Source organism: Hemibagrus wyckioides, linkage group LG23 (genome assembly GCF_019097595.1).
Source record: "Hemibagrus wyckioides isolate EC202008001 linkage group LG23, SWU_Hwy_1.0, whole genome shotgun sequence".
Taxonomy (NCBI): domain Eukaryota; kingdom Metazoa; phylum Chordata; class Actinopteri; order Siluriformes; family Bagridae; genus Hemibagrus; species Hemibagrus wyckioides.
In genome coordinates this window covers 13,399,750-13,415,189 of record NC_080732.1, presented here as the reverse complement: position 1 = coordinate 13,415,189, position 15,440 = coordinate 13,399,750, and the positions used below count along the sequence as shown (strand labels likewise).

General features: G+C 39.7%; 1 protein-coding gene across 1 annotated transcript in view; it reads left to right on the top strand.

Annotated features, from left to right (window-relative positions):
- The window catches only part of LOC131343898 (zinc finger protein 804B), a 117,455-nt gene extending 103,831 nt beyond the window's left edge, over positions 1-13,624 (top strand). The window contains exons 3-4 of the mRNA XM_058375750.1: positions 8,761-8,891; positions 9,321-13,624. Coding sequence (XP_058231733.1) covers positions 8,761-8,891; positions 9,321-12,693 — 3,504 coding nt within the window. The 3' untranslated portion in view covers positions 12,694-13,624. The remainder of the gene's footprint in view (positions 1-8,760; positions 8,892-9,320) is intronic.
- Positions 13,625-15,440: the final 1,816 nt, after the last annotated feature.

Genomic DNA, 15,440 nt, shown 5'->3' with positions numbered 1-15,440 from the left:
GAGGTAAGTTTTGGTCTTGCTTTCCTGGGATGGTCTTCATGTGAGCCAGTTTCATCATGGTGCTTGACGGGTTTTGCAAATGCACTTGACAATACTGTTCCTGCAAGAACTATTCCAGAACACCTGACCTTCGTGTCTTAAAATAACAACTGACTGTTTTTTTGTTGTCGTTACATATGGATTACTTAAGTCCATGTGTGTTATTTCATAGTTTTGAAATCTCCAGTATTGTTCTAGAATGTAGAAAATAAATCCCTAAACCAAAAACATTGAATTAAAAGGTGTGTCCAAACTTTTGACTGGTAGTGTATATATATATATATATATATATATATATATATATATATATATATATATATAGTTATAAAAGAGGAAATACTTATAATCACTCTATCTGGTGTTACCCAGAGTGTCGCCCTTCTCAAAGTTTCTTCCTCTTGTTATCTCAAGGAGTTGTATTTTCTTTGCCATTGTTGCCTCTGGCTTGGTCATTTGGGGTAAATGTAATTTAAATGATATATCTGGGTTTCTAAAAAGCTGTATTTGAATCGGAATTCTAACATCAAAGAAGAAATATAATCTCATTGACAGGCTGGTTTAAGTACTGTATTTCAGCAGATGCTGGTCTCCTGGGATTTTCATGCACAACACAGAAAGAAGGGGGGAAAAAAAACAATAAAACAACCAGTTAGTAACAGGTCTGAGGGTTTTGAAGAGAGGAAAATGGTTAGACTGGTTTGAGCTGTCAGGAAGTCTAAACTCCACAGTCTACACGATAATTGTTAATGAGAGAGATCAGAGGAGAATGATCATATTGGCTCGAGCTGACAGGAAGTTTAGAGTACCTTAAATGGCCACTCTTTACAACCATGGTAAGCAGAAAAGCAGCTCAGAATGCACAACCCAGTGAAACGTATGAAGGATCGACTACAACAGCAGAAGACCTGTTAATGCCGAATTGGGTTTCATTCCTGTCAGCCATGTACAGGAAGGTTACTGTGGGCACCGACTCACCCAAACCTGACGGATGAAGACTTTTTCATGCTTCAAAAGAGATTTGTAAAGTGAGGAGTAAAATACATAAAAATGAGTAAAGTGTACTAGTGTTACTTTTTATGTCAGTCTAATAACTCACAGCTTCAATAAATCCTACACCCTCTACAGCATTTCTGCTCCAGTTTTTAAAAATCTATAGTTACATTGCATCATATGGCATGTAGCACCGGAGTGATTCAGAAGCGGGATAATTTTAGTTTATCTGTCTTTGCTTTAAACTACCTCCTTTCACACTGATTGAACCCTCGGGGTATTTAAACAGAGATTTCCTTTTACAGCATTAGTTATATGCATCTCGGATAAGTCACTGACTACTGTGATTATTTGAAAGCAAAATGCTTAACAAAGAAAAGTATAACTTTTTCTGTTAGAAGACATTTATGTAACACACTCAGAGTCAGGTTTGAAAGATTTTCTCTGTCTTTGGAGTCTTCAGGAGAGAGGAGGTCGCTTTTCGTTTTCTCTTTAACATGACAAACTGATAGACTGATTAGCTTCAGGAGAAAGAACACTGGAGAGGCTGCTCAATGAATAGATGTTTATAGCTACTATTACATGAGTGATAACAGGAGCTAATTCGATTATGAGCCATAATATTATACGACAAAGAAAGTGGTCCAAAGGAAAATGGTGAAACAAAATAAAAGTCTATTTGTTCTTCTTTTAGCTGCTCACCACAGCAGATCATTGATTCGCATATATCATTTGGCACAGGTTATACCCCGGATGCCCTTCCTGATACCACCATTTGGGGGGGGGGGTGGATTGAGAGCACAGGATGATACCAACTGGACCAAAAAATAAATAAATAAATAAACTTTAAGAAAAATTCATATTCTTTATATAAGCTTCAATATCAAAAGAGGAATAAGAAAAAGATGAGGAAACATATTGATGTTCCTCAGTGTTCAGATGTTCGGGAAGAGAGAAAGAGAGACTGAGGGAGACAGAGAGAGTCCCTCCTTCTATGCAAGCTCTGATTCTGAAGAGCTTCTTATTGTCTTCTAGTCTTGTCAAACGGCGCGAGTTCTCCAGAGCATCAGTAGCCCAGCTGAGCCTCTCCATTTATCTGCACCTGCCACAGCCTGGCAAAAGGACAAGAGAGTGTGGTGTTTAAAAAAAGAAAAGCAGACAGCGAAATAGAGAAAGAGACGACTCATTGCGAGACTCTCAAAGGATCAGCCGTACCTAGGGGAAGAACCGTGTTAAGACACCTAACACACATAAACATGCACATTCACTCTCTTTTTCTCTCTATACACACACCAGATCCTTCTATTCAATGTCCTAGGTCCACTGGGTAAAAAAAAAAAAAAGTGATAATTTGGGTTTATTTTTTTTATTAGAAATATGAATTTTGAACCAGACGTGACCTCTTCAGGGTTACACCGGATTGTAATAAAAACATGTAATTATTTTGTACTCTACATGGTTGTACTAGACATGTTGGTCCAGTAGCATAGTGAAGTATAAAACTGCATTACTTGCCATGCCCTATTTTAGTGCTTCGTCACATTTGATGTTTAGCAGATACGGATATTTCTGGAACGTGCTTTAGAACATGACTACAAATTGCTGCCCAAAATAGTGCACTATATAATAAATAGGGCGTAATTTCGAAAATAGAGCAGGGTCGAGGAAGACTGCATTAGAAGTCCCATCTGTTGATTGAGTGAGGCTGGGTCTAGGAGGTCAGCCTGGTGAATTTCTGCACCTGAGCTTTTGTGGCTTAGATTTAATGCAGCTTGTCACAGTGGAGTATGATAAAACAGAAGAACTGGAGCATGTGTAATTAAACCCACACACACACACACACACACACACACACGGGGGATATAACTGAAAATGAATGCATTATTCAGAATGAACAACTAATGTGTTCTAAACAGATACGAATATGAGGTACTATTGGTTTTTTTTGTTCTTTTGTTTAGTTCTGTTTATTTCGAAGGATTCTCAGGATATCTGCTGGAGAGACTAGACATGTGCATTGGGACTGGGATCCAGCAGAGAGCATGCTAAAAATTGCTCCTGAGCGGGGTTTTTCTTTCATGTGCTTGCAAGAGAGGAGCAAACAAAGACAACGTTCATTACCATGCAAAGATTTACAGTGTTCAGTCATCCTTAGTAACTGCCTGGTCAGGATTTTGTTGGTTTAAACATACTTTTCGAATTTGGGAAACTAAATTTGTTGGAAAAGAGAGGCAAGGACGACAAACACAAATAACTGTGTGAGCCGGATTAAAAAAGAACAGTCTAAATGAGGTTCAGGGCTGAACTGCCAGGGCTGAATTCACAGACCATGGGCATTTCTACCTCTAGGGACACAGTGATTGAAAAGAAGTGAAGAAGCAATACAGAAAAAAAAAACCCAAAACAAACCAACAACACAAAATGACCCCTTTCCATTTAGGCACACCTATTTAATGTCAAAAATGTTATAAAAAAAAATACAGGTATTTGGAGTGCTACACAGATACAGTAAAGTGCCAATGTTTTACATCCATAACACACACACACACACACACACACATACCTAGTTGCTATTTCGGACAACTAGGGTTCATTTTAACTCTAACATGAGAACAAGCTAAGCTAAGTGATGCACAGACCTTGACTAAGAGGTGTGTATGTGGGTGACATCACCTATCCAGAATCATTTTTAGCTGATTAGGATGTTGCCTGTTCTCATCCTGGAGCTAATGTTTTGGAAAAAAAAGCCCCTAATGTCTCCTGAAAGGCAGAGGTCATGGTTATTTTGTGCTGTCAGGTGACATTTCACACTGACCTACCCTTGTGCATGGCCGTAGGTAGAATCGTCTGTGAATACCCCAGTGCTGATTACTAACAACATGTGCTTAGCATTAACCATACATTCATATAATAATAACAAATTAATACACCGGATTAAAACTATATCTAAGAAAGCAGCCTACACCTATTTATTACTAAGACACCATACAATCCACACATTTTAATACGCAATGCTAACGACCAGCACTGACTATTATCTTAGCATCATCCTGTATGTGCTGTGCGTTTTCATCACTGCTGTTTTTTATTCAGTATTAGATGGATTTATGTTGCTGAGAAATAATACCGACTGGTTTTGGTAAGTGTTAATCTCCTGAGGCATAGTGGACTTCACAGGAAAGTAGCTAGTAGATGTTTAAGAATACGGTAGAAGTCACCAAGAAGTCAAGTGAAGTCAAGTCAAGAAGCTTTCAACCATATATAACTGGTGCAGTACACAGTGGAGTGAAACAAGGTTCCTCCAGGGTGCTACGTAAAACAAGACAGAACTGAAAACTAGGCAGATTAACACAGTTGTACGTAAATTGCATGAAGACAGTGGACAGTGGTCAGTGCAAGACAGACAGCACAATACACTATAATACAGTAGTGTACACAGAGCAGTGCTGACTATTACACAGTTCTGTAGCTGTGTAAAGTGCAGGTAAAGATGCTGTGGTTGGAAATAGAAGACATTTAGCAGTGTTAAATGTCACATGCAAATATTTCAGTGGGAGTGCAGGGGTGTATAGTTAAGTGTGTGTGAAATGTTTAATAAATGATTTGTTGTTAGGGAACAATGGTGATCAGTGATTGGTTGTTGAAAAACAATCAGGATCAGTGATTAGTTGTTATCAGTGGTTGTTAGGAAACAGTGGTGATCAGTGATCAGATGTTAGGACACAGTGGTGATCAGTGATTAGTTGTTAGGAAACAATGGTGATCAGTGATTAGATGTTAGGACACAGTGGTGATCAGTGATTAGTTGTTAGGACAAAGTGGTGATCGGTGATTAGTTGTGAGGAAAGAGTGGTGATCAGTGATTAGTTGTTAGGACAAAGTGGTGATCGGTGATTAGTTGTGAGGAAAGAGTGGTGATCAGTGATTAGTTGTTAGGACAAAGTGGTGATCGGTGATTAGTTGTGAGGAAAGAGTGGTGATCAGTGATTAGTAGTTATCAGTGATCGTTAGGAAACAGTGGTGATCAGTGATTGTTAGAAAACAGTGATGATCAGTGATTAGTAGTTATCAGTGTTCGTTAGGACACAGTGGTGATCAGTGTTTGTTAGGAAACAGTGGTGATCAGTGATTAGTTGTTAGGACACAGTGGTGATCGGTGATTAGTTGTTAGGACACAGTGGTGATCGGTGATTAGTTGTTAGGACACAGTGGTGATCGGTGATTAGTTGTTAGGACACAGTGGTGATCGGTGATTAGTTGTTAGGACACAGTGGTGATCGGTGATTAGTTGTTAGGACACAGTGGTGATCAGTGATTAGTTGTTAGGACACAGTGGTGATCGGTGATTAGTTGTTAGGACACAGTGGTGATCAGTGATTAGTTGTTAGGACACAGTGGTGATCGGTGATTAGTTGTTAGGACACAGTGGTGATCAGTGATTAGTTGTTAGGACACAGTGGTGATCGGTGATTAGTTGTTAGGACACAGTGGTGATCAGTGATTAGTTGTTAGGACACAGTGGTGATCAGTGATTAGTTGTTAGGACACAGTGGTGATCAGTGATTAGTTGTTAGGACACAGTGGTGATCAGTGATTAGTTGTTGGGAACATAGGTTCAGGCACATGCAACTCAGTCAGACTTTACACAAAGATAGTTACTTAACTAACTTGTATAACCAGCAGCTGTAATGTGATCTGGAGAGCTGGATGAAATGCTGGACAGTCAGATGATTCATTGCATAAATGGAACAGCGTTTATGCTGTATACTGAATTTCCATTTAAATTAATCATCCACTTTTTAAAATGTAGGGCAGCCCCAAGGATAAATACTATACATTTACATAAAAATGCTGCAATTAATGTCTATCACAAACAGAGCTGGCAGACTCGCAAACTCGCCGTCATTCAGAAAGTGTTTGTTAAATGTAATAGTGAGTGTAATAAAAATGAATATGGCACATGAAGGTGGATTACTTTCTTAAGAATTTTTTCAAGAACAGGGTTTCATATACCTCACGCCTCACAAAACATAACCATCCACTAGCCCTTAGCACATGTAATGACAGCTGACAGAGACTGATCCAGATTTGTTTTTGAGTGCTTCAGAGGTTGGAATTAAAGATAACAGTTCATCTCTCAAGTCACTATCAGCCTTGGCACTCCTTCCAGACAATTCTTTGCTATTAATTGATGATGGGATGTTTAAGAATGTACAGCAGTTTCATAAATCCTTCATTTTTAACACTTTGTGCCTTTATGTTGCTTTTCTAATATCCTGTAAGTCTTTTATACCATGCATCTCACATGGAAATAAACCTTTATTCCAGCCTTAGTGTTTAGCACAAAAAATAGAATTCCCTATAACGAGTGGAGCAACAGCAAACGCTTTTTAACATCACTCAGTAAGCATTTAAATACTTATACATACTGTATATAAGAGCTTATTTGAGTATCAGGGTATGAAATGGACAGATATTCACCTCAACTGTAAGTAGAAATTATTGCATGACATTCTTGAGATTCTAAACACCATTTTAAAACTTATTCAGATTCACTATCACCAAATTAGTGTTTTGTTTTTTGTTTTTTTTTAAAAAAAAATCAAAGGCTTCATGGTTTCCTTTTCCAATTCCATTATCAGCTTCTATTATTTTGTCAGGGGGAGAAAGAAAAAAAACGAGTGAGAAGGACATGGTAAATCAGTGCCTTTGGGTTTTCCAGATTTTCTGCTGAACCGTTCTGTAAATCTGTCAATTATTCATGAGGCAGCTGTTTCAATGACATTTCAAATTGTCTTTCAAGGGCGAAATCCGAAATCATGAATATGACAGTGTTCTGAGATAATTAAACATATTGCTTTTATGTTTGCTCATCAGAATCAGAAATGGAAGGAGCAAAGTTATGTCAAGCATCAGTGGGAGAAAAGTGGAATTAATTTGACTTTAGATCAAAACTGGGAGAAAGAGAAGCAAGAGAAAAAAAAAAAAGTGGTGCAACTGGGAAAGATAAAGAAATGGCACAGCTATCATTCACTTATCACTCACATCATTAAAAGCAGTTTTTAATAGGGAAATTTTAATAATAAAAATTGTTCACACCGATGTTGCAAAAGCTATCTTGTTATGAAACACACGTATGACCTTTATCAATACAAATAAATTATAATAAATGCTTCACAGAACTCTTTGCCATGGCTTTTTCATAGACGCTGCAAAGGAATAACAGTGTTGGTTACGGTTTTGGATTGAAGATCTAATGTCTAATAGCCTATTAATAGGGTTGAGCAATCCATTATATATCAGTATGGCCTATTAACTATTACAAATAAAGGGAGCTGCATTGATAAGTACTAAATTTATAACCACTTTAAGTCTGAACTGCTGTGTTTATGCCATATGGTCAAGCGAAAAGCTGTGAATCAATCACAACCAACTAGTTTAAATGGAGTTTAGTTTAAGCAATTATCATGTTTTAATGAGAAATGTAAGATTTTTATCTAAATATGTAATTATTATTATTATTTTAATCAGGTTATTGGACAATGTTAGCTTGGGGCATTGGTGGTTCAGTGGTAGGTTTCTCTCCTACCATGCAGGAGATTCCCAGCCAATGCCCAAACCCCAGCCACTGGTTGCAGTGCCAGACCCAAGCCCGGATAAAATGGGAGGATTGCGTCAGGATGGGCATCCTGCATTAAAAACCTGTGCCAAGTTGTTGTGCAGGCCAGTTGGTCCGCTGTGGCGACCCCTCACGCACAAAGGAGCAGCCGAAAGATCAACAACATTGGACAATTTAGCTTAGACTATTTACTTTTATTTTACCATATCACATCTAGTCCAAGCAAGCAAATGGCGCTCTTTGCGTGAGAGAATGATAGCATTCTCTCTGTCTCTCTGAATGATAACATTCTCTCTGTCTTCGTGGATGTCTGTGTGAGCTCATGTATATAGAAGAGGCTGATTATTGTTTTTCTCCAAGTGTGTTCAGCTGCCCTGTACATAAAATGTACAGGAGGAAGCACATGTTACCCCTCACCCTCCCCTACTGGTAAATGTCATTTGATGGGAGAGAGCTAGCTAGTGGGTGAGAATTAGCAAACAGCAAAAACTATGCAGAAAAAAGAGTAACAATTTCGTGCAGATTTTATGTGTCTCTTGAGCATGTTTTCTAGATATGTTCTGAATTAGTTCCTATAGCCTTATTGTGAGTATGCATCAAAAGCATGCCCGAAGGTGTCATTACTGAAAATGGCAATTAAGACCAATAGTATGAAGTACAATGCATTGCAAGGAAGAATGAAAGACATGTGGATTCACAAGAAAGAGTGAGTAAGTGGCCCTGAAAAGAAAGGAGTGCTCTAGTGCTAGTTATTTTTTGCTGCATTTCCCCAAGTCTAATTAAATAATCAAATTTCTTTATTTCCCTGCTGTATAAAGTCTCTGAATTTGACATGTCCCCAGTGCTAACTTCATGGCTGCCAGATGCTGTTGACATTTTTATTGCTTTCTGATTGGGTGAGGGCTTTGTTGATATCTTGTTTATTTTGTTTTGATTCATTTTTCCCTTTCTTCCCAGAGGACGAATTTAATAACCAGACAGACACTCATCTAAATGTTTTGTTAGGAAAATTTAAACAATGCATTCTTTAGGTTCTTTCTGGAATTACCTTTTTTCCGACGTTGCTTACTGTCGCTGTATGTAATTTGTCCCTCTTGTGTCCGTCTTGGCAGAGACTGAAGGAGCTTAAGCAAAGAGAATTTGCACGCAACGTCTCATCTAAGAGCTGGAAGGATGAAAGGAAGCAAGAAAAAGCACTGAAACGGCTCCATCAAATTGCCCTGCTCAAGCAGCAAAGGGACGGGTGAGACACCATGCTTGCTATATAGTAGGTTCTCAAAGCCCTTAAAGAACAAAGCTTTATAATCAATACTTTAGATCTCTTTGTTTTGTACCTTTTTTGGCCACTGAGCCATCATTGGCATATACGTATATTCCCATAGAATCAAACACATATACATTATATGATTATATTTCCTATATATATATATAAGTAATAGTAAGTACAATATAGTATAATATTGTTAGAAATGTTACAAATATTGACTGCACCATTTACAAGATTCTGTATATATCTAATAAAGAATCCAGGAAATAACTGTTGTGTTCTTCAATAGAAACAGATGTAGTAGCAATTAGGTGTAGTACACAGAGGACCAAAGAGGATAGAGGATAAAAAAGTCCTCCAAATATAAAGTTCTATAATTGTTTTGTATATGTTCTTTTTTGACAGTGGCCAGGAAAAGAAGACAAAGTTAATAGCTACAGGCCAAGACAAGCAGCGAGAGAAAATAAGACTCAACAGCAGTGACAAATCAGCATCCAAGAACATTCTATGCCATGATCAAAATCACAGCTCTCCCTCCCCAGACTTAACCACCAAAAACCCTCCATCTGCACCAGTGCTTACAAATCAGTGCTCTCTTCGGGTAAAGTGCTCCTCACTGCTAGCTCAGACCCCAAAAGGTCACCGGCATGCCAAGGCTGGTGTCTCATTCTGTTTCTCCAAACGGGCTCACCTAAAGCTGGACTCCTGTGCATCAGTGTTCACTGATGGCTTGGATGAAACTAGTGACCAACAGGAAGTCCAGAGACAGCAGCAGAAGCTGGCCTTGCAGGATCTCTTCTCCCGATCTCCCACACCCACACAGGATGACCACCATGGCCCTCTGGATCCGATATCCCTGAACACTTCCCCACAGAGGGATCTACAGACAGATCAGCCCAATCAGGAAGGTAGTCTGGAGATGCAGGTAATGTACTGCACCATAGAACCTCAGAGGCAAAGTTGTCCTGATGAAAATGGTCAAGAACTTGGGAGACATCCAACCAGTTCAAAAGATAGGACAGATAATAATGGCCAGAAAACCAGACAAGAAAAAGCCTATGAGGGATTGATGGAAAGAAGCAGCCTGATGAACCCAAGCCTAGATGGAATTAACAATATGGCTCCTGGCCAACTCGATGCACAATACTCAAAACAAGACTTGTTAAAAAGTAGCAAACAGGATAATTCAGTGACTGAAGACTGTTTAGCTGAGGGTGACCTAGGGAACAAAACTTTCCTAAATGTCCTTGGAAAAGATGGGACTAAGTTAAAATGGCCTTGTGAACTTGTGCAGTACACCTCAGATGAACCCCGTGTGTCCTATAGTTGCAATCCACTCTTCTTGAATTTCAAATGCCCAGAAGGCAAAGAAAAAAGCACAGGGGCAGAGAAGACAGATGTGTGCACCATCTCAGATCAACCCAACAGAGCTGAGGAGCAGACCACAAATGTACCTAAAGTTAGCTTAGGCATTTTAAAACCAAAGAAACACAAACATCGGCGGAGAGGAAGAATTCGTATGTGTAAAATAGATGCTGTTAGGAGACACAGAGTGACCTGTGCACTCAGCAATTTTTCCCAGTCACCTGCTGAAGGACAATTTGAATTCGACAGCACGCCGGCCAGCAAACTGCGAATGAAGCAGAAATGCACTGAGAAGAGGCACAAACTCAGGAAAAGAAAGACATTGCAGGATGAACCACAACAACTTAACCTGAAAAGTATAATTGTAAATGCTTTTTCTGCCCCGCAACGCCGTAGACGGAAGCGTCAGAGGTTGCCTTCTGCTCTCCGCCTGGCAAAGCGCAAGGCTCTTTTGCATACTTCTATACACTCTTCTGTTGGGAGTGGGGAAAATTACCAGTGGGGTGACAACTTCTGCAAATCTAAACGGGATGCTAATGTCAACCCACTCAAGCCTAGCTCATGGGGTGTCTTGTCAGATTTGAGGTCTGATGGGGAATGGCCTGCTTGTCAATGGGAAAGACATCCTTCTTCTGCATCAGCTTCTTACTATCCCAGGAGGCGAGGATATAGCCAGCCTTGCTCTTACATCAGAAAATCTAGTTACAGTTTCCCGTGCTATGGTTACAGGCACATGTTAGACAGTCAAGACAAAGATACGGAACCCAGAGAGGAATACTGCAATTACAGAGACTCAGAACTATACAAGGAGAGGAATTACTATGGGGTTTGTGACAGCATTATAAAGCAGAGATATGGTATAAGAAGGCATAAAAGGTACCTCAGGGAGAACAGATATAGAGATTGCCGCAACCCTTCAACAAAAAGAATTTGTTTTTATAGAGTCTATGAGGATGGTGATGATCCACATAACACTGAACAAGACTGGTGGTGTGAGAGACCGAGCCCTTATCTTAGGAGGCATAAACGAAGAAACAGGTTCTGGTTAAGATCAGTGGTGAATCATGACAGGGGGAATGAGCAGTCCAGTCCTATGCTCAGACATAGTCCTGCTTCATCTAGTATTACCAGCATTTCAGACATTAGTGGGGATTGCAGTACTTATATTAAGCAATCCTATTCTGGACAGAGTGACTTAAAATGGCCAACAGAGAGATCTGCCAGAACCAAGCATTCTCATTCAAGAGAACACACACCAAAAGAAAAGAGTCCGTCACCAACATCAACATCTACTGATCGATCAGAGGCAGTGCAATCCGACACCCAACCTGATATTTCTGATTTCAGAGGAAAGCTGGAACCTGTTGCACAAAACTCCAAATCTAGTGATTTGACAAAGCAGAGCACAACACCTGATAAAAAATTGGCAAATAGCAAAATATGTACTCTTTCACTCCCCTTGATTGGTAAACTTCCCTCGATAAAGAAAGGAATACGACAGGCAGGAATACACAAAGAGAAAGGTAACAGTAGCAGTTGTTTTGACCAAGTAAAAACATGTCCAAATGATCAATCAAAATCTGAAAGCCAAGCAGTATTTGAAACTGCACATTTAACCACACAAAATTCAACCTCCTCCCAAGCTTGTCCATCTTTAACTGATCAAAATTCGACGGAAGCTTGTCCAAGCTCAGACACACAGAAAGATAGGTCCATGTCTCATGAAAACTTCAGAGTTCTGGAAAAGACATCAAACAAATCCCCAGATAATCCAACAAAGAGTTGCTTGAGCCCTCCCTTGACGGAAAAACCTATAACATTCACTGAAGAAGAGATGGACAAGTACAGACTTCTTCAACTTCAGGCCCAGCAGCATATGCAGCAGAAACATCTCCAAGAGCAACATGACATGCCAAGAAGTTCATTTGTTCCTCAAGTGGACCAACTCCCTATTCCTGGTCCAGAGCCTTCAAATCAGACTGCCTCAGCTCCCTGTCTCTCATACACCATACATCATCATGGGTCACTATCAGCTTTCTCTTCCTTCATCTCCCGTCCTTCAGCCTGTTTGGCATCCCGCAGTTCCCCATCTACCCACCCTCCTCTCCGTCCCACTCTCCCACAATCCCACTTCACCCCTCTTCCATTTCCTACTGTGTTCTATCCAGCTTCCCCGGCAGTAATGTTGGCAACACACCCTCTCCATCTTATTTCAGCAGCACCCCTTCACCATGCACATCCTCATTCTCACATTGCTGGCCTAACACTTCACCCCTCACCACATGCCTCATTGCTCCCCTCTGTGCTTACCCCAGCAGCCATGGTAGCTGGCAGGAGTCTGCAAATTCACCCTACACCACAGCCTCTGTTCCCTCGCCAGGATCTTCAGCACCACCCTGGTATTGCTAGCTAGGTTTGGAGAAGCAAACAACAAATCTGAAAGGGAAAGAAGAAAGTTATAATGAATCAGAGAAATTAAGGGGTCTATCCTTGCTACGATTAAGCGCTATTGGACTAGCACTTTTTGATGTTTGTTCTTGACTTGGCCAAAGGTTTTAGTGTCTTGCTTGTCTTCTCATTTATTTTGTACTATAATTGTTTGAATATCTGTCTGCTATTTATGTAAATGGCAGTGCAATCAAGCACTGGTCTCCCTCCAAAATTGTAACTTCTTTAAGTTCAAATGATGAGATTTTTTTTATTCAACTTGGCCTAATCCTAGATATAAATTTTGGCTGAATAGCAATTTTGATTCAATCCCTTTCGATTAGTGCACTGCAAACATTATTTGCATGTCATAAAGCAGGATTGAAGGGTTATTTTCATCGATGTCTGAGCACCAGAGGCGGTCAGAGTGCCAAAAACGTATAGATTTGGGCATGTATGGAAATGAAACGGAGTGATATACAGTATATTGAAGTGTAAGCAGAAAGTTATTTGTTGTGTCCTTAAACTAAAGCATATTCTATTCTATCTTTCAGTACAGTTAGGTGAGGTGAAAGACTGACTTATAGACTATAAAACAGAGTTGTAATAATGCAATAATACCGTTTTCAATCTATTCAAAGGTCTAAAACCTTCAATAGTATTTATGTACTGTACTTTCTAATGGAAAACACGTTTAAAAAAAATACATTTTAACAGCATAAGGTGTGTACAAACTGCACTTGTCTGAATTATCTATGTTCCAGAGACTTTGTATTTACTCTTATTTTGTTAGAGCCAAACATTTTGTGACCTGTAAGATAATGTCATGATAATAAATTTAATGTAATCTTGTAAACACTGTATCTTGTCATTGCTGCTGTTTGATCTAAAAAAAAATAAGACAGAATTACTGTATCCTACGATTTCCAGTGTACACCATAATAAATAAATAGTTTAATCAAATGTTTGTTATGATGGTCCAACATGTCATTTGGCCAAATGCCACAGGCATGAAATGAATTTGTTTACTGGTTGGGTGTAGCCATGGGCAATTTTATATACAAACTTATCATATTAATCAGCTATCAGCAGTCAATGGAGCATTCAAGGATAGTTTCTTAAATTGCAACAAACTGAGAGGTGTCCTTCTGCAAAGTCAGTGAATACATCCATACATCACTCGAAAGCACTTTACCTCGGTCAAGGTCGTGGTGATTATGGAAATACACCAGTCCATCACAGGGTGTTATGCATACACTCTTTCAAGCCAAGGGGCATTAAAGTAGTCTTAATGTAGCCAATTGATGACCTACTGGCATGTTTTCGGAAGGTGAAAGGAAAGCCATTCAGATATAAAGAGAACATGCAAAATTCTACACAGGCAGTAAGGAGAGCTTAGGACTAGACCAGTAAACTGTAAGGCAGCCACGCTAACCATTTTTCCCTCACTCAGCCTTTTGTAGATGTCACCAGGTGGCACTGCTTTAGAGAATTCTGTCAGCACTCTTTTACTAAATCCATAATCTAGTCACACAGAACTCCAGCGCTTTGGAACAGTTACTGGGGCTGCAATTTCCCTAAGGTACTTGCTTTTTTGCCAGCATCTTTTTCTTTTCTTTTTTTTTTTTCCACAAATCTAAATAAGAGCCACACAGCTCTTTGTCTCCTTAGAGCAGGCACTCGGGCTGCTGTGCTTTAGAGCTTTCTGACAGTACTTCTGAGCAAATCTATAATCTAAACAATAGTCACATATTTTAGCAAATGAAAATCTATTCCACTGATGGAGAAGTACTCAACACTAAGAGCCACAGCTATGTATTAGAAAAGGTGGAGTGCTAATGTGTTTCGGTGTCTGAAATGATTGTTTAGTTTACTAAGAATGAAGCTCATCTCTCAAACTGCACCCGGGACCACAAACCGAGTAGAGAAGTGTAAAGTAATAGAAATGGCCAAGCATAGCACCTTGAGAAAGTTGAAGAGGAAAAGTAACTTGAATAACTAAGAAGGAAAATGTGATCATAAATAAAGTCTCAGATATTTTTGTTTTGTCAGAACAATTACAACATCAGATGCATTCATAAGTCTGATATATAACCAGCTTCAAAATTGGTTTTACCCTAATAGAACAGCAAAGACTGTGAAACAGACATAGTTCTGAAAACTACTACTTGCTTTTACCAACAAACTTGAAAGGTTTGAAGATTTCTAATTTCACAGAAAGACACCCCACTTATCTCTACACATACAGTTACACTGACCAGGCATTATGACCGAATGCCTAATATTGTGTTGGTCCCCCTTTTGCTGCCAGAACAGCCCTGACCCGTCCTGCACTGTGTATTCTGACACCTTTCTATCAGAACCAGCATTAACTTCTTCAGCAATTTGATCAACAGTAGCTCGTCTGTTGGATCGGATCACACGGGCCAGCCTTCGCTCCCCACGTACATCAATGAGCCTTGGCTGCCCATGACCCTGTCACCGGTTCACCACTGTTCCTTCCTCTGACCACTTTTGATAGATACTGACCACTGCAGACCGGGAACACCCCACAAGAGCTGCAGTTTTGGAGATGCTCTGATCCAGTCGTCTAGCCATCGCAATTTGGCCCTTGTCAAACTCGCTCACATCCTTACACTTGTCCATTTTTCCTGCTTTTCCCTCTAACACATAAAGTTTGAGGACAAACTGTTCACATGCTACCTAATATATCCCACCCACTAACAGGTGCCA